Consider the following 23,343-nt stretch of genomic DNA (forward strand, 5'->3'; position numbering starts at 1 on the left):
AAGGAAGAAAGAAAAAGAAAGGAAAAGAAAGGGAAAGAGAGAAGGATAGAGGGAGACAGAGAGGGAGGAAGGAAAAAGAGAAAGAGAAAGAATGACAAACTCAAACCCAGTGCTTCTTGCACCTTACCACGAGTGTGTGTCACCTGGGGGCTTTTTTATAATGCAGATTCTGATTCGGTGGGTCTGAGACCTGGGTGGACTGGGGCCTGAGCATCTGTCTTTCTCAGAAGGTCCCAGGGGATGCCAATGCTGCTGGCCCAAGGGTCACACCTTGACTACGGAGACCCTAAACTAAGAATGCTGCTATCACTTAGCTCATTATTAACATTATTTTAAATGTGGTTGTTGGGGGGGGTGCTTATTTCTTAGGAATTTAGTCAAGTTTCCCTGAGAAAAAGTGGGGCACAGGAAAAGGATGTCTCTGGTGGGACCCACTCTTCCACTCTCACCACTTCTCTGCCATTTCCCCTACTCCATCCACCGTACTGGGAACCTAAGTGCTCTGGGGCCAGGTTCCATAGATGGAGAGGAAAATATCTGAAGAAAGCAATTTCTATTATGATGTTGGTGATTTATTGTGGTCTGTCTTTTAGAACTATTTGCATTTCATATATAATGTAGTGTAGTCTTGATGTCAGATCGAATTGGATTCCGATTCCAACTCTATCACTCACTAACTGTGACCATAGGTGAATTGTTTAACTTGTCTAAACCTTAGTTTCCACATCAGCAAAATGGGAATGATGGTCCTAATTACACAGAAATTCTGTGAAGATTTAATGAGAAAACGGATATAAAATACTGAGCATAGTGGCTCGCACATGTTAAGTATTGAGTCAGTGGCAGCTATTATAAAATGTTTGAGCAGGAGTGTAGCCTAATTGGATAAAGACCTGGTCCTTCCATCAATGAGAAAGCCCTGTTACACTCATCTCTCTACCACTTCCTCATCATGCTAAACAGGCAGTCAGTTAATCTCTATTTATTTAGACAGTTTATGCAGTTTTGTTTCCTGTACAAATAAATGGAATAATCATAAACACCTAATAGGCTTATTGTAAGAGTTTATGAAATAATATATACAAAGTAATTAGTGTATGACCTGGTACATATAAATATGTATATATGAAGAAAATTACATTTTTATCTCTTAAATATAAGGGTTGAGGGAAGAAAGGAATTCTTTATGCAACAGAAGTTTGAATAAAGAGGAGCGTTGGCCACGCATTCCTGTGCCTAGAAGAACAAAAGCAGTGAGCATGCTGTGATTTCTCAAATCCTACCTCGCTAACACGAATCACTTGGAACTCCCAAACGCTCTAAACAGACCAGTGTCCATCTACGGTCAAACAGTCACTGGTCAAAAGGAAAATGAAAAAGAAAGCACAATGCTGTGAGTTCTTCATTAGGCTGAAATTCTTCATTTTAAAGGATTGTCTTTAGATCGGGAACACATCCTTTGGGGTGGGAGAAGGGCATTAAAATATCTTGTTTGATCATGATAGCATATGGCAATTAAATTCTTTTCTTGGCAAAATTAAATTTCAAGTTCCATATTCCTATTGACCCAATTATTAATGTTCTCCTTTAATTTGACTGCCCTGTGAAAATTCAAAGTCTGGGGGAGTCCACAGTCTGTGATGATCTAATCACCTGCCCTTTGCAGTCACAAATGCAGCTACTGCTGATGAGGAACCACTGTTTTCTGTGTTGAAGATCTTGTACTGTGCGTATTATCAGAAGTGACTGCACCCAGAGGCCACCATTTTCAATTGAAATAATGGTTTATTCTGTTGTAACTCATGCTTAGATCATATTCTGCATGACAGATTAGTAGCCTCCTAGCCGCTGAAGGGTTGTGCAGAGTTCAGACCTCTGGAAGGCATCTGGGGTCTTGGAGGAGAAGAGGGGAATGAGATATCACTGTAGTTCCCACGATAACTTTGGTCTCAGCCAAGAGTGTGGACTCATGTCACCATGACACAGCGATCTCTGTTCCATCCCCATCTACTCTTCAGGCTTCAGTTTCCAGGTATCCATGTGGGACCACTTGGCTAACAGTCTCAATTATGTAAAAACAGTTTCAAATCTCATGAAGACGGTGTCAGATGGGGAAGTCCTGTAGGTCTGTAAGGTTGTAGAGAGAGCCTTGCAGATGTTAGAACACAAATCAGAATGTTTTAGAAGTGGGCTGGAGGGGGTAGGATCTTGCAGAAAGAACTACAGTGTTCTCTGGCCTTGCCTTTCCATACCACAGTACTGGAATGCAGGTGTTAGGTAGGAAAACATGGACTAGGTCCCCTAACCCCACCCACAGCTCCTCACTCCCAAAATGTTCTTTTCTCTCTCTCTTCACCTAAGCTAGTCCCACAATTTCAAAGATTGTTTAATAGCTTTGGCCATTTTTCAAGCACATTTAAAGCCAGCTCTTAATAATTCTTGCCTGTTTTACTATGGGTGAGTAAACTGAAAACAGTTTAAAACTAGGCTAATCACACCACCTTGAAGAATCTAGATCTTGCCCCCTTGCTGTCAAGTGCCACGATGATTTGGCAGCCAGCCAGGAGAGAAAATCTATGTTGTTAGTGAAAGCGAAACACTGTTACAAAGGTAGATCTAGAGCTGGAGAAAGGCACTGACACCTTTCAAATGCTTCCTCTTTTGAAGAATTCATAACTTGTCTCTCTATTCTCAGCATAGATAATGAGTTAGAAAACAAAATCACATTTTATTTTAATTTCCCACCAAATGATATGTTTATGAGGTCATTCATAAGGACCTGTAATAGACATGTTGATGATTTGTAGGTTCGATTTCTTGTTGGGTGAAAAAAGCCATGTTTAAATTCCTGTAGATATAAGCATTGTTTTTTGGTGGTGGGGGGGGAACAGCACCTCGCACTGTCGCCCAGGCTGGAGTGCAGTGGTGCAATCTTGGCTCACTGCAACCTCCACCTCCTGGGTTCAAGCAATTCTCCTGCCCTAACCTCCTGAGTAACTGGGATCACAGGCACCCGCCACCACGCCCAGCTTATATTTTTTAGTAGAGACGGGGTTTCACTATGTTTGCCAGGCTGGTCTCAAACTCTTGATGGCGTGATCTGCCCACCTTGGCCTCCCAAAGTGCTGGGATAACAGGCGTCAGCCAGGGCGCCCAGCCACTATAAGCATTCTTAACAATTTGCACTAATTTGGGCAGTGCGTAGTGGCTCACGCCTGTAGTCCCAGCACTCTGGGAGGCCAAGGCAGGCAGATCACCCGAGGTCAGGAGTTCGACACCAGCCTGACCAACATGGCAAAACCCTGTCTCTACTAAAAACACAAAAATTAACCAGGCGTGGTGGTGCACACCTCTAATCCCAGCTACCAGGGAGGCTGAGGCAGGAGAATGGCTTGAACCCAGGAGGTAGAGGTTGTAGTGAGCCAAGATCATGCCACTGCACTCTAACTGGGGCTACAGAGCAAGATCCCATCTCAAGAAAAAAAAAAAGAATTTGCACTAATTTAGAAAAGTGATTTTCTTGCAGCACGTGTAAGTATAGGGACAATTTTCACAATTTGAGCCTCCTTTCTGAGGTTTCTTGAAGGAAAACTAGTAACCCAAAATTGTATGAAAACTGAGTCAGTGGAATCTGGCAGCGGGCTGTGGGCAGGGGTCCTTTCACAGGCAGGTGACGGCTGCAGTCTCACAGAGCCCCACACCCAGAAGAATCCCATGGCTGGGATTTAATGCCCTGAGGTCACCATCCTGAATTTCTTCAGAATTTGTCTGTGAATGTGTGTTTTGTGAGTAAAATCCAACGGGACATCCAAGCGTGTGAGAGGATGAAGGGGGCTTAGAGCCTCCTCACCTCCCCAGGACAGGACAGGCTCCGGCTACCCACCTTTTTTGGCTGTCACGTGCTCCATTCTGCCCTCCTCAGGGAGCTTGGGCTCAGGTGAGGAGAAGGTCATATACTCAGTCATATGCTCAGCGTGCAACTCATCAAGGGTCTTCCTAACCAGCCTTGATCCAGGTCTCTAACATCTCCCAGCTGGGAGGTTACAATCCCTTGGGTTCTCCCATCTGTGATAGGTTGGGGTGATGCCTTGGGGAAAGAGAGATTGATTTCCCAGCCCCAGGCCAGGACCTTTGTTCCCTGAAAGAACTTATACTCTTGTAGAGATAGCGGTACTCAAGGGATAATCTCTACCCCCAGAGTTCTCTAACTGCCTCAGTATGTCATGGAATTTTGCTAAAATACATTTGATGAGTATCTCTTTTTTTCATGTCTCTCTGAGAAAAAGTATTTACAGAAATCGAGACCTTTATTGGCTTGGATATCACAGGAGTTGAGCTCTGCTTTTATTAGATAGATGTGAAAACAAATGATAAAAAATTGTTGAAGGCAAACTGAAGGGATATTTAGTTAATTTGCGGGGGAAAAGGTCATTAAGGTCTTCTATAGCACAGGCTAAATCTACATATAAAAAGGAAGCAATTACTGAGGAATTTTGGCAGATACTACAAAAACGTTTTCAGTGCAAATAAGAGATTTGTAGGGTTTCTTTTTGTGCTTTATCTAAATATCCCAAATCTCCCTTTGGCTTTTCATGTATAGATGCAGCCTTAAAATAAAGATTTAGAACCACTTAGGACCGAGACCCCTCACCTGAAGAAAGCTGGACTTCCCTCTGTTGGAGCCACATAAGTCACTGGCTAGAAGAATAAAGGAATGTATTTTTCATATTAACCTAATCACACAGTCTCAGTTCTCCAGGCCTCAATGGATGAATTTACAAGCACTTGACAATGTAATTTGCAAAAACACACAAACCCTTATGTGGATTAATGAATGTTTGATTTTCAAGCATGACTTGTAGAATCAGCTTTAGAGTCTCAAATTCTACTAGGGGTCTGTATAGTGTTCTGTACATAAATATCTGTGTGGCCGGTATCATAAAGAAATCCTAACTGGCAATAAAAAGTGACAAACAGTGGCAGTGGCTCAGCAGAGATTTTCATAGACACCTCCACTCCCTCCTTGGTATTTAGTAATCTTAAAAAAATTGAAAGAAGGAGAAGTTTAATTTAGAGGGAACGTCTTCTCTGCTTAGCTAGGGTTCACTCGAACAACATGAAATAATAATGCATTCAACTGTCCGTCTTAGAATAAGTAACCTTTGCGTCACCTTCTTCACTGGTGGAAACTATAAACAGTGGGTGAGAAAGGTGTGAATACCAGAGAAAGCTGAGGGATCTCTGACCTTTATGTGATTATGTTTGTGCTAATGCAGAGAGCACAGAAACCCAAACTCTCTATCTGAGGAACCCAATTCATAAAAAATGCATTGGTCATTAACCAGGGAATCTTAAGGACTGTACTTTGGAGGGACTGCCAGCACACAGGAGGAAGTGAAGCTGCTTTGCCTGGGATGAGCAATTTATATTTGCAATTCTGTTCCTTTCTCAAACTGCCCTGACCATCATAGCCTCTTTGCAAAGGGTAAGGCTCCAGAAAGGAGTATATATTCTCAGGATTAAAAACACTGTATTTGTTTCTTAAAGTGACTTACTTGGAAGAGTCAACTCCAAAAAGAGGGAATGATTCAAAACTCTGTGCGAGAATGAACATCTGTTTTACTTTTAGTATAGCTAAGAGATCCTAAGCCTGGTTTCCGTTGGTAAATGAAAATCTGTCATACTAAATTTAAAAAATAATTTGTAAAATAAAAATGAACTTGCTATGAGGAGCGCGGTGACAGTCATCCGTGATGGTTGTTTAGGAACTCGGCTTGAGCTGGGTGGAGAGAGTGGAGCGCGGGAGACTCAGTCCCCAGAAGGGCACCGAAGAAAGGAGTATGCTGCTCAGGGGGTCACCCCTCTCAGCTCTGTGGGTCACATAGTCCCTCCAGAGCAGAGGAATCTGCAGGCAACCCTATGGGTTTTGGATGTAAGGTCAACCCTGGGACCAATGGTGTTGAGTGAACAAATACCTTCTGACAGCCAGGTCTTATAATGATTAATAATAAGTTGCATCCAAGTGTACCATCCAAACTCCTAATCAGTCTTTTGATGTCTTCACCATTTATGACCTATCCTTTCCAAAATATATTCAAGTCAGGGTTTCTTGTATTTGCAGAGAATTAACTCCTATTATATAGCTATTTTAAATTTTATATTATAATCCCTTTAAAATCAGTTATTATACTTTTAAAATTACCTGTGAACAAATCATAATTACAAAAGAGATGTATCTGAGGTGATTCTTCCTCTTGCTAAGCTAGAAGTCATTCAGCAGTATGATAAAAGAATGGTCCAGATAAAGAAACTTGGAAGGCCAAGGGGATTATACTACCTGCCGACCCATCTGCCATTCAAAAAACTGATTGTGTATGGCAGTCTCAGCGCAAAGGAGAGTCAGCTTTGCCTGGGCAACATCTAAGCCACTGCTGGCCCCCTGTAGTCTTCAGTCACAGGTAGAGTTTCACAAAACATTCATGTGAGCTACCCTTTCGATGCTCTGTCAGTGGCGTCATGAGGGATATCAACCTCTGTGTTCAAGAAGCTTCACAAATGATTCACAGGCCTGGGTGAGAACCACTGGTATAAGCCACGGTCTGTGTAACAATCTGGAGCCTCTTTGCCACTATCTTTGTGCCATATTTCCTGCTTATGCTACCATGAACTAAAGGAAGCACTATATATGTAAACATCTTGCTTCATAGGCTCTTCAAGATCCAACTAGTTGATTCAGTTCCAGTCATCCAGTGATACCAAGGACAGAGTTAGGGTTGGTGCACAGTGGCCATCTTTAGCCAGTGTGCAAGAGGGTGTGAGCTGCACACAAAGGGACAGAGTGGCAGGAATATGAATTGATTTGACTTGGGGCAGGTCATCATTATAGACAAATTAAATAATATTAAATATTATTAGATTAAATACAGTCTAGGCTGGGCATTGTGGCTCATGCCTAAAATCCCAGCGCTCTGGGAGGCCAGCGCATGAGGATCACTTGAGGCCAGGAGTTCAAGACCAATATGGGCAATGGAGTGAGATGCTATCCATACCGAAAAAAAAAGAAAAAAAATTAGTTGAGTGTAGTGGATCACTCCTGTAGTCTCAGCTACTCAGGAGGAGGCTGAAGCAGGAGGATTGCTTAAGCCCGGGAGATGAAGGCTGCCATGAGCGATAACCATACCACTGCACTCTAGCTGGGGATACGGAGTCAGATACTGTATCTCAAAAAAAAAAATTAATTTTTTTATTAAATAGTAATAATCAAGAGAAAAGCAGTTATATGACAAGCATGCATTATTTCAAGAAGGTTACATATATATTAGCTAATTTAATCCTCACAACAGCAATGCTGTGAGAGGGGTACTATTATCATCCCTGACTCTTACAAGGTGATGCATGAAGTTGGAAAACACACCAGAGTTCACATTCTCAGTTAAGTGGTAATGCTAACTTTAAACCCAGGCAGAGTTTACATTTTTTTAGAGTCCTTGGTTTTAACCCTTACACCAAACTGCTTTTAATATCTAAATTGGAATTGAGGTAGAATTTGCCAATAAGCTAATAATTTCAAGATATTTCGAAGGTTTATGTTAAATAGCAGTGAGTAGTCAAGTGGATGCCAGTACCTATCTTAAAGGAATTATACCACTGCTCAATTAAAGGCCAACCCCGTATTTCTACTGAGTGAATATTCACAAAATATGAATGAAATGACAGCATAAAGTGATGAACCAGCAGCACAGCCCCTGACCCACAGAGTTCATAGTTGCTGCCTCAAAAGCACAGGCTGTTAACTTCAGAACAGATGGAATTCCTTGGTCTCCAGAGATGTAATATGTTTCCCAGGCTCCTGGTCAGGAGAAAACCACCCAACCCATTCAAGTTTGTGTTTTCATATCTGTGCCCATGAAAATGTCCAACCTCAAATTCTCTGCAAACGTTCAGCTAAATGTTGCTTCAAATCTCTCTGAAACCCTTAGCCAATGTCATTTATTCATTCTGACTGTCTGATTCCCCCTCTGGCTCTGAGAAGGCCTCTGATTCCAGAGCTGCCTTCCAACCAGACGGATTAGTTTATGGTCCTACAAGGTTATGTGTGATACATGTGTTTGGGGAAAATGGAGATGCACATTAAGAAGAAACATTACTTTTGGATCCAGGCTGGAGAGCATACATAATCTCCTCTAGAGCCTGTGAAAGACTTCATTTTACAAATTAAATTGTGTGGAATTGCCCTTGACTGCACTGAACATGGTTTTTGTGAATAACCAGCCTCAGAACAAGCTGCTGAGCACCAGCTAGGCCTCCAAGCAACAAAGAATAAATGTAAGCAAATGTAATCTGTGTAAAGTTGAGGGGAACAAATGCACAATCTTGTTGACACCGTGCCTGTGTGTGAGACCAATCCTAAACGTTACAATGGCATGTGTTAGAAACAGAGTCAAAAAGTGGCCTTGGTATGCATGAAAGAAACATGAGACAGAAGGGCCTGACATGGCACGGAAATGTTTAAGCATGAAGGTATTCATTTTCTAATTGTTTAGAAGGACTTTTCCATTTTTCTGTGTATTGTAAAAACTCTCTTTTCATAGTCTGGCATAAAAATCCATGCCTGGCAAGTATGGGAAAACAACCAAATTTTTTTTAAACTGTGCATTTTTAGCCATTTGAGAATTTACCTAATCTGAATATTTGACCAAAAGCAACACTTTAACAGCTCAAAAGCTCTTTGAGGTATATAAGGTTCTGCTGAGAATTTTAGGGCAAAATTGGACTTGGGTCTTTAAGAAAGAACAGAGACTTGTAAGACTTGCACTGTCCAAGATATCTCCTGGCTTAAAATGCCGTGCTTTTAAGCATAATAAGTAAATCACACATAAAAAATTTAGAAGAAAGATCTTCTGCACATTATGGGGAAATGGTTGGCATCTTATGATGGGTCATCTTACCCTTGTTATTAAATGACAGCAATCATTAAAATGCCAAACATATTTTGACAGAATTTACTTTATAAAATGTCAGCAAGTCTGTGTTTTTATTAGTTTGTTCCAAATCAATTTAGAAATTTCAATAGAATGCTTGTAAGTATTCCCCAAGCAATGTCCATTCCTGACTTTCTGCACAAAAAAAATTACAAATTAATCAGATTTTCAGATTTCTGCATAATGGCTTTGCACGTTTATTGCTTAATCCTATTATAAAATGCTGTTATGATTGACACATTGTGGTGGAGATAGAAGTCAATTGAATAATATGTAGCAGTCAATTTTATTTGTAGCTTAATGTGCTGAAGTATTTTTTCCCGTTTCTATTATTTATAAGTCTGTCCCTTTGGAGAATATATAGAAGAATTTGTTTTAAATGAGCCAATAATACCTTCTTTAAAATTTATAAGTGTGACACAGTCATATCTTTTTTCTGGGTTGTCCATGGCATGGTGGTAAACAGAGTTTGAATTGTCTTCCACTTGTTATTCATAGGACAAACATCAGGAAAGAATATCTTGTTAAGGTTTGCTTGGAATTGGATTTCAACCACCCATTAGAAACTCTGAGGAAACGAAAGCTACCAAATAGAAATTCTCAAAAATTGCCACTGGTTTTATTTGTTTGTTTGTGTATTTATTGTTTCTGCCACTATCTTACCTGCTACGGTTTGTCCTGAAACAAAGCACAGAAGCACACACAGAGAAATGATCATGTTAAAAGGGTTTTGCTCTTGGGTGGAATTTCATTTTCTCTGCTCTGGTGTCCAGTGGGATTCCAGAAGGAAGCAAGTTGTGTTCTGTGCTTAGCATAGTGGAACTCCCTGTTGCTCTTGTGGGATGCCTACTGTTTCAATTAGCACCTGGGACACTTGCTTAGGGAGAGCCATATTCTTTTTAGGACATTGTGTAAGGTGATATGGAAAAAGCCTTTGTTTTCAGGAAAGTGATGTCATAAGATTCAGAGTTCAAAGAGTATGGAAGAAGGCCATAGGAGTATGAAGGAGATGGGGAAAGCCATATTAGGGGAAAATACTGTTGGACTTGGTCGTATCTTGGGTCACACTTTAATTTTAGAAAATTAGATTAGCTGTGGCTCGCCTGTACTTAAAGGGTACAGTTCCCCACACATACGATACACTGGCATACTCTATGCAAACTGAGGTTTAACGTAAGTTTAGTGAAACTGATGATTGTGCTACATTCCCTGCCATTCTAGTCTTCTACCTCTCGATGAACTTGGCCATCCTGAATGTCTCTCATCATCCTTTATGTAGTTCATAAGTGATTTGAGCACTGGAGATATTGATAAACCACTCTGTCATGTCATCTATGCCTTAACGTTATGTGACATCACAGGAAAATGGGGTCATGTGCAGTTCCCAGGCTGGATCTTATATTAAGGGAGCATTTCTCTTTTTGAATTCCAGGGGCCAGAGGAAACCCGGCACTATCAGACCCAGGCACTCCTGACCAACACCAAGCCAGTCAGACCCACCCCACATTTCCAGTTGGGCCACAGGTCAGTATCTCTCAACTGCTTTCCATTAGACTGCATTTAGGATGGTTTAACCACATAAATAATAATGAGTTAAATCCAATTAACTCCAACAGAACAAAGATGGTAATAAATTTTCACATGAAAAGCTGTATGACTACATTATTTATTAAATACCATCAAGAAAATATGTGTTTGCAAAACTCCTCTCTCTTCTTAAAGGAAAGGTTGGCGTTAATCATGTGGAAACATTTTTTTTTTTTTTTTTTGACTTAAAACCCACTACAATTGTGCTGTTGGTTACCATGCAGTTTTCTGGAAAGTAAAACTTTAATGACTGGAGTGTGAAGAAAATTAAGTTATTTCAACCTCACTATAGCCATTTTTGAAATACAAGATGTGATTTAATATAAAAAAGTTAATGCAATTTTAATGCAAGTTCAGCTTATTGGGTTTGACAATACTGTACATCACACATAGCTCTTGCATTAATAAAGAAATACAATCATTACTTTTTAAAGTCCAATATTTGTTTTTTGCAGCCTGGTGTGGGCTATATGGAGATGTAGAACACAATTATAAAAGGCTGGGCTTTTTTTCCTTTTTACCTCTGTCATTTAGTATGAAGCTTTCAGCATTCATCCTGCTTTTATGGAAAGAGAAGCTGATATTTGGCCCTTTCTCTCCCTTTCGCTGTCATTGTTGCTCCTGGAGGTTAATTGCCTTCAGCACATTGAGGGCTCACCCAAGTTTAGAGTGAGGGTTGGTTTTGACGTTCTTATTCCACTCACCACCAAGTCTCCCTATGGCCTCAGTTCCCATAGTCCATCTCAGAGCACAGATAACTCTGTGCCCGTGGACGGAAAGTCTGGGGAAATGTCTGCTGCCTTATGGAAGCCTAGAGAGTTTTCCTGGAATTCTCAGGAGCAGGATTTTTGGTGTAATATGCCTTATAGTTTTATGCTTATAATATAGTGTGTGTGCACATGTAATTATGTGTGTCTCTGTGTGTGTATGCCTGCACACGTGCCTGTGACCACACTGGGGGTAACACACTCTAATGCCTTCAGGTTGGGTAGGCAGCCCCACAGGCCCAGGTCAGTGAGGAGTGGTGGCCCTGCGACAATGGAGAGTGCCTGCCCTGCCTTGAGCCCACAAATCCTATATGAAAAGTGCTGCAAGCCGAAACCCCCAAATGTGTGACCCATATATGGTCTAAGAACTACTCATTTGCTTTCCCTCTTACCATAATATCACTATTGGTAGTGATGTAACACCTGGAATCTAAGGGCCAGCATATAAATTTGTGTTCATTCCCAAAGTATATTTCTTTTGCTCATTAGAATAACCATATTATTATTATTATTATTATTACTATTGAGACAGAGTCTTGCTCTTGTTGCCCAGGCTGGAGTGCAGTAGCATGATCTCGGCTCACTGCAACCTCCTCCTCCTGGGTTCAAGTGATTCTCCTGCCTCAGCCTCCCGAGTAGCTGGGATTACAGGCACTCACCACCACTCCCAGCTAAATTTTTATATTTTTAGTAGAGACAGGGTTTCACCATGTTGGTCAAGCTGGTCTTGAACTCCTGACCTCAGGTGATCCACCCGCCCTGGCCTCCCAAAGTGCTAGGATTACAGGTGTGAGCCACTGCACCCAGCAGAATAACTGTATTTTTTTAAAAAACGGAAGCACAGTTACTTGTGTGAATTTAGCAAAGTGAACAAATGCATTAAGAGCAAGGCCTGTGAGATCTAGAGCAGCAGTTCTAAACTCAGCTGAGCAGAGTCCTGGGGTTCTGCAGAGCCTCCCCCAAAGGGTCCTGAAAAGGACACTGCAGGGAATGACCAAAGTGTGGGCTTAGCCCTCTCTACACCTCCCCTCATTCTTCAGATAAAGCAGCCTCACTTCTCTATATCTGTTCTTTGTATTGGAGGAGTGACAAGAAAGGGGTAAAAGACGGGCTCTGGAGCAGCCTTCCTGGACTTGAACTTGAACCCCCTCGCAACTAGATATGGGACTTGGGCAAGTTACTAACCTCTCTGTATCTCACTGGTAGAATAACTGCAACGTTAGAATAGTGCCTGGTTATTATATGTTGGGCTTGGTAGTATGCCTATATTTAACTACCTACCCCTCACATAAGAGTTTTGCATTGGTTCCTGTAGAAAAATAGATACCGGATTATTATGCTCCATGACACAGCTCCCACAAGACTGCGATGAAAGTCCTGAATCAAGGACTCTAAGATAAAATGACTCTTGTGGTCATCTGGCTTTACTAGGGCAGGAATCCTTCCTGTGTCATCCTGGTGAAGAGCCCACATGCTGCACTCAAAACATGCCTGGCAGTTGCCTTTCCCTACCAAAGAAAAGCTGTCGTATCCATAATGGATGTAAACTTGTGTTTGTATAATATCATTTTAACTGGGCAAAAGAAGTTAGAGTAATAACAAAATAATTATTTTCAAAGATTTTAAGTTTTATCCACAGCAAATATTTTTATGTCTTATATTCTGTTTTAGGTCTTGTCATTGCACATACATAATTCTACCATTTTAATAATAATCACTGAAGTTTACTTAACAGTTATCCAGCTTATTTTCTATTGTATTCTCATATTACAAACATTTTCTATTTTTCTAAAGAGGTGTCATAATAAGCCATTTTAATGATGATGCAATATTTCATCTAGTTTAGTACTGTAATAAACTGTTTTCAATATTTATGTATTTTGAAACATAATGCATATTTTTATGCAGTTATCTTATTTCCTTTTGAATAATATCTTCAAGCTATATCCTAGGAGTATATTCTGAGTGAAAGGGGGATAAATATTTTCGCAGCTCTTGATAATCTATTTCTAAATTGCTTTCCAAAAGGATTATGCCAGTGTACATGACCCCCAGCCATAGATCTGTATAACAGTGTCAGTACAGACTTTCCAGCATCGAGTAAATTTTCTACATTATTTTTGTTAATTTAAAAGTCAAAGTAGTATTTCATTGCTCTTTTTGAATAAAAAAAATCCCACTGATCCCAATGAGTTCTTTCTGGAGCGACACAGAATAAATTAGCTGAGAGCATCAAATACATGAAGATAGGATTAAATGGAAATTCATTGAAAGAATAACATATAAACATAAGTTATTACTTGTAAAGGTATTTGAGTTCCTCAGAAGAAGTCCAAACCAAATGAAACTTTTTAAAGGAATCAATGAAATGCAACTTTGAAATTTTTTTTCTACCAATCTTTTTTTAATGGGAAAGAACATGTTTTTTTGGTACTTCTTCAGGAACTTTGTGATCCTGCTTAAATGGAAGAAAGATGTTTTTAAAACCTATGCCTTGGTTCGGCAGGAAAGTGAGCTATCATCTGTTTCCTTGCAGCCACTTCTGACGGCACAGCAATTAGCTTCTGCTGTGGCTGGCGTGATGCCGGGAGGCCCCCCAGCCCTCAACCAGCCAATCCTCATCCCCTTCAACATGGCGGGACAGCTAGGAGGCCAACAAGGACTGGTTCTCACACTGCCAACAGCGAATCTCACCAACATCCAAGGGCTGGTGGCAGCAGCTGCAGCCGGAGGCATCATGACTCTGCCATTGCAAAATCTACAAGGTAATCTATAGCATCTATGCGTCATGCAGGGCTCTACCCACTGGCCAGTATTCTCTGAAGTGAACAACAAAAATAGTGCCTAGAATGGTGAATGTGGCTCAGAGTTGCTTCTGCCCTAAACGATATTGAAGACTTTTGTAGGAAGCAAAATTTTCAGTTGTCTGTGAATCCTGCGCTTGCACAAGCCACTGGCTTTATCAATCCTCATTTCCTAATAATGGTATCAAAACTTTTCAGGTCTTCTGGAAGCATTTATGTGCCATCATTGCATGACACATCAAAAACTTAAAAGTAAAATTCCTGTTGTTATTTGAAGACCTGAGTTACCATTTCATCAATTCTTCAATTTACACACGTGTAAAGAAAGGTTAGAGTTTGCTTGTTTGTGTTTGAAGCAATTGGAACTTCTCAAATACAAGATATTATTTGGAATAATTTATTAATGATTCTTTTGCTCTACAAAGTATCTTTTAGTTATAGTTATTAAACAAAAATTGTGCTACTTGAGCTCATATTTTGCGATGAGAAAAATAGACTTGCATGTTGAGCCTGTATATTACATGGGCATATAGCAAGTCAGACTCTAATTTTACTTAGGAAGGGTAGTTATCTTGATTATTATGAAGGTTTTAACTTTTCTTTGAAAGATTTGGTAGCATTGACTGACATACTGATTTACGAAAGATTCTGTCAGAGGAAGAATTATTTTTGTTAACAATGGCCTGAATATCAATAGGATGCCTACTAAAGAGAAAATGAATTTATTTTAGACTTAGCCAAAGATGTTTCTTTTCTTCATATATATATAAATTAACAATTAAATTTTTTGCAGAATGAGGACTCGTCTGGGTAAGTTATCAGAATAGCAATTTAAAATACTTTTTAGTTGGTCAAATGTCAGTGTTTCATATTATTTATTACAGAATCAGTCCACAAGACTAAGAAACAGGCCAAGTAAGAACTGATTAACTCTTGACCCAAACTTATTTCCATGCTCTGTATTCTGTTATCCCACCCACTGTTGCCACTTCTTGCCTTTCATTTTAATGTTTAAAACAAAGTCTCTCTTGTACCATAAAATTGTGCTGAGAAAACTGCCATTCATAAATCATGCATGCCCAGGATACACTAATGCACAAACTTTGCTTGTTTCAAATTTGAGAGTGCCTGGGGGCCAGATCTTGAGATTAAGCAAATAAAGCAGGAATATACAAGGTGAAAGCCAGAGCAACAAAGTGTAGGGAGAGGCTTTTTAATGTAGTTGGATGATGAAATCTTAATGAAGAAATGGGCATTATCAAAATGCAGCCTTCCATTTGGAACATTGGTGCTTATGGGAATATTGAATATTATAAATAAACATAAGCTTGAAGAGCTCCTGGGCCACAAATTAATCCTGTGTGGTTAAGAAGGATGCCAAAAATCAGAGTTAAAAAAAAATAGGCTTGTTATTTCATAATTGTGATTTGGCATTCTTAAGATTTTAGTACCTGTTTTTTCAAGGGTTCAAAATTAGTAATTGGTTCAATGCGGACTTCTATCAAGATTTTTCCTTTTGTATTTGTTTGTTGTAAATATCAAATTTCAGTACTAGCTTATAGTTTGGAGTTTGGTTCTTTGGGGTACCTCTGGTTTCACAAAAGGAATCCCAAGTTTTGTGGCCTGATTAAATAGGGGAAACAAAAGCACTCACTTTTTATCCCTGGGTGCTTCCAACACAATTTCTCTCTCAGCATCATCTTCAGAAGTGTGTTGGAGTTGATGCCCAAGCTCTTGTCTGCTACACAAGCACAAGTGAACATTTCCACTTTGTCTTCCTCTTTGAAATTTCACTGATGTTGGAGAGAAGGTCCAACATCATAAAGTTATGATGAGGTTATTAAAATAAACCACCTCCCTGTTGCAAATCAGCTGTTTATGGGAAAAGCTTTCTAATTAGGCTTAACATCAAGCTCTTTCCCCAATGCGTTCTGATTTAATATCTTTGTGAATGAATCCCAAGTCCCAAATCAGGATCCAGGAAATTTCTACCTTCCAGTTTTCTTGGGATTTTCTATTCCAAGTGTCAGGCAACCCAGAAAGAGGTGGTCATTCTAATGAGAAGTTCAAGGGCAATAAGGATGGTAATCAGGAAAATCTCATGTCTCAAAAGTGCCTAAGATAAATGTCCACCACCTACATGGCAAAGCCAGTGGTCACTTTGCAATCGATCCACCAACAGCCATCCCAAAGCTGATTTTCCCACCGTTAGGTGACCTACTACACAGCCCTTGACAATCCCTTGGTAGAATCAATGGCTTGTGGAACTTCCCAAGTTATGTTGCAGAAGTAGTAGGACTCTTGGGATAGTGGGTGGTTGGCTGGCAGGCTGAAAGGTCATCTGCAGGGGCTCTGAGGCTGACCCAGTCTTCAAGATGACCTCAAATATCGTCCTCTTTCAAGGGTAAGAGTCTTGTAAATGGGCTATCAGTACCTTAGAAGAAATCCTTACATGCATTCTTACAGTCAACAGTGAGGAGAGAAGGCTGTTTCCTCTCCTCTGGCTCTTTCCTGTACAATAAACACCATAACCTCAGCCCAAGGCTTTTCTGAGTCTTTAAAATGACTCTTAAAAAAAATAAAATAAAATAAAATAAAATAAAATGACTCTTAAGTCTGCTCATCTATAACAAACACCCACTTCTCCAGTGATTTTATAAACAGATTTGGTGGGTCAGTGTGAGGGGGAGGTTGCACACCCAGTCTGAAGCAGAGCCTGTTACCGTGTAACATGCTCAGTCATGAATAGTTCCCTTTTCCTTATTGTGAAGTGTTAAGCTTTTACCCCTGAAACAATTCCACCAACTGGAATCGTCCCCAACCTTCCTACTCAGCCCTCCAGCCTGTCTGTTCTTCTAGCTCAAAAGCCACACATTTGCTAAGATGAAAGGAAAAAAAAAAAAGTTGCTGACATCAGTCTCTTAATGGTTTGGAATTCAGGGATAAGATTTCAAATATTTTCCTTTTTACTGAAGTGATTGAGAGATTGTTCATTTACATCCCCTATCAAGTTACACGGAATAGCTCTCAGAGCCTCGGAGGCCACGATTTACACATGTATTTTAATGAGCACTCATGACATGCTGTTACACTGAGAGCAGCTCTTCTCGACTCTGACAGCAGGGGTCATATCACAATCTCCTCTCAAAACATGGTCCCCAGACCAGCGGCATCAATGTCTCCTGGGAGCTTGCTAGAAATACAGGACCTCAGGCTCCACCCAAGACCCTCTGAACAGAATCTGCATTTAAAAAGATCCCCCAAACATCTCTACACACATTAAAATTTAAGAAATGCTGATCTAGTTAGACAACTCCCTGCCTCTGTCTGTTTGGGCTGCTATAACATAAAAACCATAGGCTGGGTGGTTTACAAACAACAGATTGTATTCCTCACAGTGCTGGAGCCTGGGAAGTCCCAGATCAAGGCACAGGCAGATTCGGTTCTAGGGAGGGCCCATTCCTGCTTCATAGATGTCTGGCTATCTTTTTACTGTGTCCTTCCACCACAGAAGCGATGAGGGAACACGCAGGGTCCCTTTTATAAAGGCACTAATTTCATTGTGAGGACTCCACTCTCTTGACCTAATCAACTCCCAAAGGCCCCACCTGCTGATACCATCACCTTGAGGGTTGGGATTTCAACATATGAATTGGGTGGGGTTGGGGGAGCAAGCATCAGGTCTCTGGCATCCCCCAATATCACCAGCAGCCAGAAGCAGAGACTCTTATGATATTAGAGGACCCACATGAAGGCAGTGAATGTCCTCTCCCACTCTTACTCACCACCCCAAGCCTCCAGATGAGAATGACTGAAAAGAATAAGGTGTGGGAACATTTTTGCTTCTGTTAGGACTTTCGTATCCTCAAGACCAAGGGAAGTTCTTTTACACAATGGAAGCTCTCTTGAAGACCTTGCTCTGAGATTTTATCCAATGAAATTTTTGCTTTGCTGATAAAAATACCTTTTAACTCAGCAGAAAACCTGTATGTGTGGCCTGGGGATTGTTTTCTCTTTCTCTTAGATCCTTCCCAGCATGAAGAGATTCATGCCTGTCTCATCAGTGATGAGGTTTTATTGCAAGAAGATACACAGGAGTAAGGAGTTAGACCTCCTGCAGGATCCTAGGAACAGCCCTGTAACCCAGCCTCATTGGAACCTGGAATGAAATTTGGACAGTAGAGCATCCAGCAAACCATGAGGCTGCAGGCTGTATCATCCTCTCCTTTGCAGGAGGCAGGCATCTAATCCCCATGCCCAGAATGACAAATGACCCATCTCCCTGTCTTCTCCTGCCCCCTCTGGGACCTTTCTCTACTGTATTGGTTGGCTTTTGGCTAAACCGTAATTCTGGTTCACTCCTGTTCCATTTTGTCTCCCCTAAGGTCAGGCATTTTTCCAATTCAGGTACCTGTCAGGAACTCTCCATTTTTCTCTGTCTCCATCATCTTTTTCTTTATCCTTATCGCCATGTCCATCTAAAATTCTGACTATCCAAGAAAGAAATTACCTGTGAGGCTGAGCCTTTTAATTTAAACTATCTCGTGTTACTGGCCAAACTGGAGACTGACTGCCCTGAGATTGAGAGGTTCATTTTTGTCCTCTCGGCTGCGACTCAGGTGGGAAGTGGGAAGCCAGAATGATGTGATATGGAATATGGACAAGTAGGCTTAGGAAACATACTGAACCTCCCTCATCAGCAGAAGGGGTAGCAGGCATGGCAGGCTGGACATTGGTCTTTCTGTTGGGAACTGTAAAAGCCAGTAGCCTTCCCATGAACAAGGACTGAGACAAATTCTGAGCTCAGGAGATGCCAGTGGTGAAGTTTAGGTTCTGACTATTTTGAACAAAGTCCTTGGAAGCTCTGGCTGGGATTGAAGTCCAGAAATGCTCTATTCAGAGCATTCAGATAAGACCTAGAAATGACCTACTCCTCAAAGCCCTGTGTCCCTATGTGAAATAGAAGTTTTGTGCCCTCTTCTACTTTGCCTTGAGTGTTCCTTTCCTCTTCCAAGTTCAGTCCACCATTAGCTACACTGGGTCTCTCCATCCCTGCATCCTTCATCCCATGCTTATAGGGCTTTGGCCTCTGGTGACTATAAGCAAGTGCACATCTATGAAATAAGATGAATGATGACCATAAACTCAAAGAAAGAAGATAACGAAGCTTGCTCTGTCACATACTCCATAAACTCCTTGAAAAGTCGGTGTCTTCCCTTTTACTTATTACTTTGGATCACAGATAACTTCACTAAAGATGTGCAGTCCTAGGGTAAAAACAGAGGTTGTTAGTTAATGTAGCAAAATAAAATCCCCTTTATGGAACTCATGCAAATGTGTTGGATCTTTTGCTTCTTTAAAACATAGGCAGGAAATGAAGATATATACAGCCTTGATGTGAGTGACAACAGGCAGCAAAGGGTTAATGGGACAGTAGAGCTGAGCCTACCTCTAGGACAGATGGTTCAGGTTAGTGACTTGTTCTCACAGCACAGGCCAGAATGACCTACTAATCACTGTAGGCAACATAAATGGAGAATATAAATGTGCTACATAGGAGATTTATATCAAAGTGTGAACATTCCAGTTAAGTCAAGCATAACATTTAAATTAATGACCAAAAATACATTAAAGAGTGCTGCTAAACCTGAACATGGAAAAGCAATTAGGTTCAAGGCCAGTTGAAAAATCAAGGCCAAGGATGTTTTTTCTTCCCTCCGCTCTGACAGGAAACCTGCCCTGGTTTTCTGTGACTCCCCAAATTAAAGCCTGTGTATGCTAAAGTACGTGGGACTGGTTTGGGGGTTAGGGATTTTGTGTGCAAGTTACATTACATTCTCTTTTGTTTCTGTTGTTGTTTTCACTGAGGTGTCATTTACATACAAGAAAATACATGGACCTTATGTGTTTAGTTCAATGAGTTTTGAAATTTGTATCCACCCATGCAGGCTCCATCAATACATAAAACATTTAATTATCTCTAAAAGATTCCTCTGTGTCCCTTTGCAGTCAGTCCCTTCCATCCAACCAGGTAATCCTCAATCTGCTTTCTGTCAGTATAGATTAGTTTTTTCTGTTCTAGAACTTCACATAAATGGATTCATATTATATGTATTCTTTTGTGTCTGGCTTTTCTCATTTGGCATAATGTTTTTGAGATTTATCCATGTTGTTGTGTATACCAGTAGTTCCTTTCTGTTAATTTCCAAGCAGTGCTTCATCATAAAAATATCTCACAGTTTGTTTATCTATGACCATTCCAACGTCCCTGTGGGCAGACATTATGGAAGTTCCTTGACTGGGCGTCTCTAGGGAAGCACCTTTGGCCTCTGTTCTCCTTGGCCCTTGGCTATACTCTTGGGAGAGTCCTTCCTGTCTGTTATCTTTCTTGGCCACATCTGATGAGGAAGTTGAGGAATATATTTTTCTTTGGGGAATTTCTCAGTCCACTTATGTCTTATGGAAGCTGGAGGTTTAATGGGCTGCTTGATGTTTCCAACAGATAGGGATGTGTAGCTGTTTCGAAAATGCAGCCCCGCAGAAAAGGGAAGGCTTCTGATCTTTCTGCTTCTAGTCAGCTCCCCATGCAAAAATTTTTTCCAAGACAGACATCTTGAATCTATTTTGCTTTCTTGTTCCCCACACTCCTCTCCTTCAGTTAAATCAGCCTCCATGTGAGGGTACTCTGGCCTCCTTGGTGTTCTTTGCATGTACTCCTAGCCCAGGGCCTTTTGCACAGGCTGTTCCCTCTGCCTAAAGCACTCTGTTCCCACCCAGAAACCATCAAGGCTTTCTCCCTCCTCCTCCCCCGCCCCAGCACTCCTGTCTCTCTTACTTGCTTCCTGCATTTTCTTTTTCCCTAACGTTTAGGACCTTTTGCAAAATCTCAAAAGTATTTGAGTGGTTTTTTTTTTTTTCAATTTTGCTTTTTTGAACATTTTGGGTGATGCCTACTGTAGCCATCAAGGGCAGGGCCAGCAGCATTGTGATGCTTGGGCCTGCTGCTGTACAGGAGAATCTCTGTGTATAATGTATTGTTCATATGCATCATTTATGTCTGACTCTGTCCCTAGAATGGAAGCCTGTGACAGGCATCTTTATTTGGTTCAATAACATAGCCCAAGAACAGGGAAAGTGCCTGGCTTACTTGTAAAAGGTGCTCAAGTGTGAATGAGTAAATTTTAAAGACTAAGTAAGAGTCCAGTGAAGAGAAGTAGAGAGAGCATTCAATGTAGAGAAGAAGGCACGAGGAGACCGGAGTCTACAGGTCCTATCAACAGCTCTGTCTGTTCAATGAAAATCAGGAATCCAAGCTGGCAAGAAATCAGACTACAGGAGCGGGAAGAGGCAATACAGAGGACCTTGTATGCCTTGCCTGTGTGTGAGCGTAGCCATCATAGGGCCTGAAATGTTGGAGATGAACGTACTTAAAGACAATGCAATTATGCTATGATTTTTCATGGATATATGTTTGCATTTACTTATTTCTGCCTGGGTAATCCCAAGGATTTGAAGCAGCTCATAATGTAAAAAGCAAGAAACAAGCCGGGCGTGTTGGTTCGTGCCTATAATCCCAGTACGTTGGGAGGCCGAGGCGGGCCAATTACCTGAGGTCACGAGTTCGAGACAAGCCTGGCCAACACAGCGTAACCCTATCTCTACTAAAAATACAAACATTAGCCAGATGTGGTATTGGGAACCTACAGTCCCAGCTACTTAGGAGGCTAAGGCATGAGAATCACTTGCATCTGGGAGGCGGAAGTTGCAGTGAGTTGAGATTGCGTCACTGCACTCCAGCCTGGGCAACAGAGTGAGACTCCATCTCAAAAATGAATAAATAAATAAATAAATACAAGAAGCAAGAAAGAGCAAAATTTTTTTAATAGAAAAAGATAAAACCTAGAGTAAGGTTTGAAACTAGAGGACAAATCAAAACTATGTATCAAGTTATATAGTTTTGATTATCTGACAGTAAAAGACCATACCAGTTTGATAAGAAACAGATCTGTTTATTTTTGTTTTTCTATTAAGACAAAGTTTATTCATTTGTTCAATGAATACTTACCGAACTTTCAAAGCATTGGAGGTCATGATCTGGACTTAGGACTTGGCAGTAAACAAAGAGTCCCTTAATGTATATACATGCTAGTGGGGGAGTGAAGCAGATAGAGGTAGGAAAGGGTGGCAGGGATGGGGATGTGATGAATTTTATGCAAAGTCACAAGTCATGGTCTCTACACCACGCAGAGACCCAATGAACAAGCGGATTAAGCTGTCCAGTATCTGGGGAAAGAGTGTCCCAAGGAAAAGTCCTAGGTGCTAAGCATAAAATCTCAGTGTCGTCCAACAAGAAGGTGTGTTTCTTTGTTGATTTCATATTACATGTCAGCCATAGGTGTGCAGTGATTCTGCTGCACATCCACCACCTTCTAGCATCCAGGCAGAAGAAGCAGCCCCTGTCTGGGACATGCTTTTTTCATTACAAAAGGAGCAGACAATGGCAGAACTACACTAGCTCTTAAAGCTTCAGCTCAAGAGCTGCTCACATCACTTCCACTCACATCCTGTCAGCCAGGCAAGTCACCTGGTCAAGCCAGCTGCCAGTGGCATGGAGGAGGAAAATAAATAATCCTAAAGGGAGAGAGGAGGAGCACATAATTGGAAACTATATGACAAGGTGCTGTGTCCACCAGCCATTGCATTAACAATACACTGCAGACGTATTTGACTTAGGTGATTCCTTCCAACACTGAGATTCTAGAATTCCATTAGGTGAACCCATTAGATTATATGGTCTATCCGTGTGGTTCCTCAGAACACACACAGTAATAATTTCTAACCACAGAATTCAAATGATAAATGTAAAAAGGGATAACAAATATATGGACCAATTGGGGACTATTTAAAATGGCAAATTAGGGCATAGAAAAGAATGAATTCCTTAATGTAACATTCAGGAAGGCAAAATTAGGGGGATTACAAGCAAATTCGTGGTTGTTAAAGTGGGGGGCAGGTGAATTTAAAGGCGCACAAGGGAATTTGGGGGCTGATGCAACAGTTCTCTGTCTAGGTCGTGGTGATGCTTCACTATGTGTGTTTGTCAAATTTGTACAAAAGGGGGGAGTTTTATGATATGTAAAATATATTTCAGTTTTTCCGCAAAAAAAGAAAACATAAGTGAATGCTATAGGGTTTCGCAAAATA

At 40.9% G+C, this 23,343-nt stretch overlaps 1 protein-coding gene across 4 annotated transcripts in view; it reads left to right on the top strand.

The window, feature by feature from the left end:
* POU6F2 (POU class 6 homeobox 2) overlaps positions 1–23,343 on the top strand; it is a 473,172-nt gene that overhangs the window by 199,788 nt on the left and 250,041 nt on the right. For all 4 annotated transcript variants that reach the window (XM_037730523.1, XM_017506155.2, XM_037730520.1 and 1 more), the window contains 2 exons: positions 10,414–10,505; positions 13,872–14,100. In XM_037730523.1, coding sequence (XP_037586451.1) covers positions 10,414–10,505; positions 13,872–14,100 — 321 coding nt within the window. The remainder of the gene's footprint in view (positions 1–10,413; positions 10,506–13,871; positions 14,101–23,343) is intronic.

The sequence above is a fragment of the Cebus imitator genome, unplaced genomic scaffold (assembly GCF_001604975.1).
Source record: "Cebus imitator isolate Cc_AM_T3 unplaced genomic scaffold, Cebus_imitator-1.0 Scaffold349, whole genome shotgun sequence".
Taxonomy (NCBI): Eukaryota; Metazoa; Chordata; class Mammalia; order Primates; family Cebidae; genus Cebus; species Cebus imitator.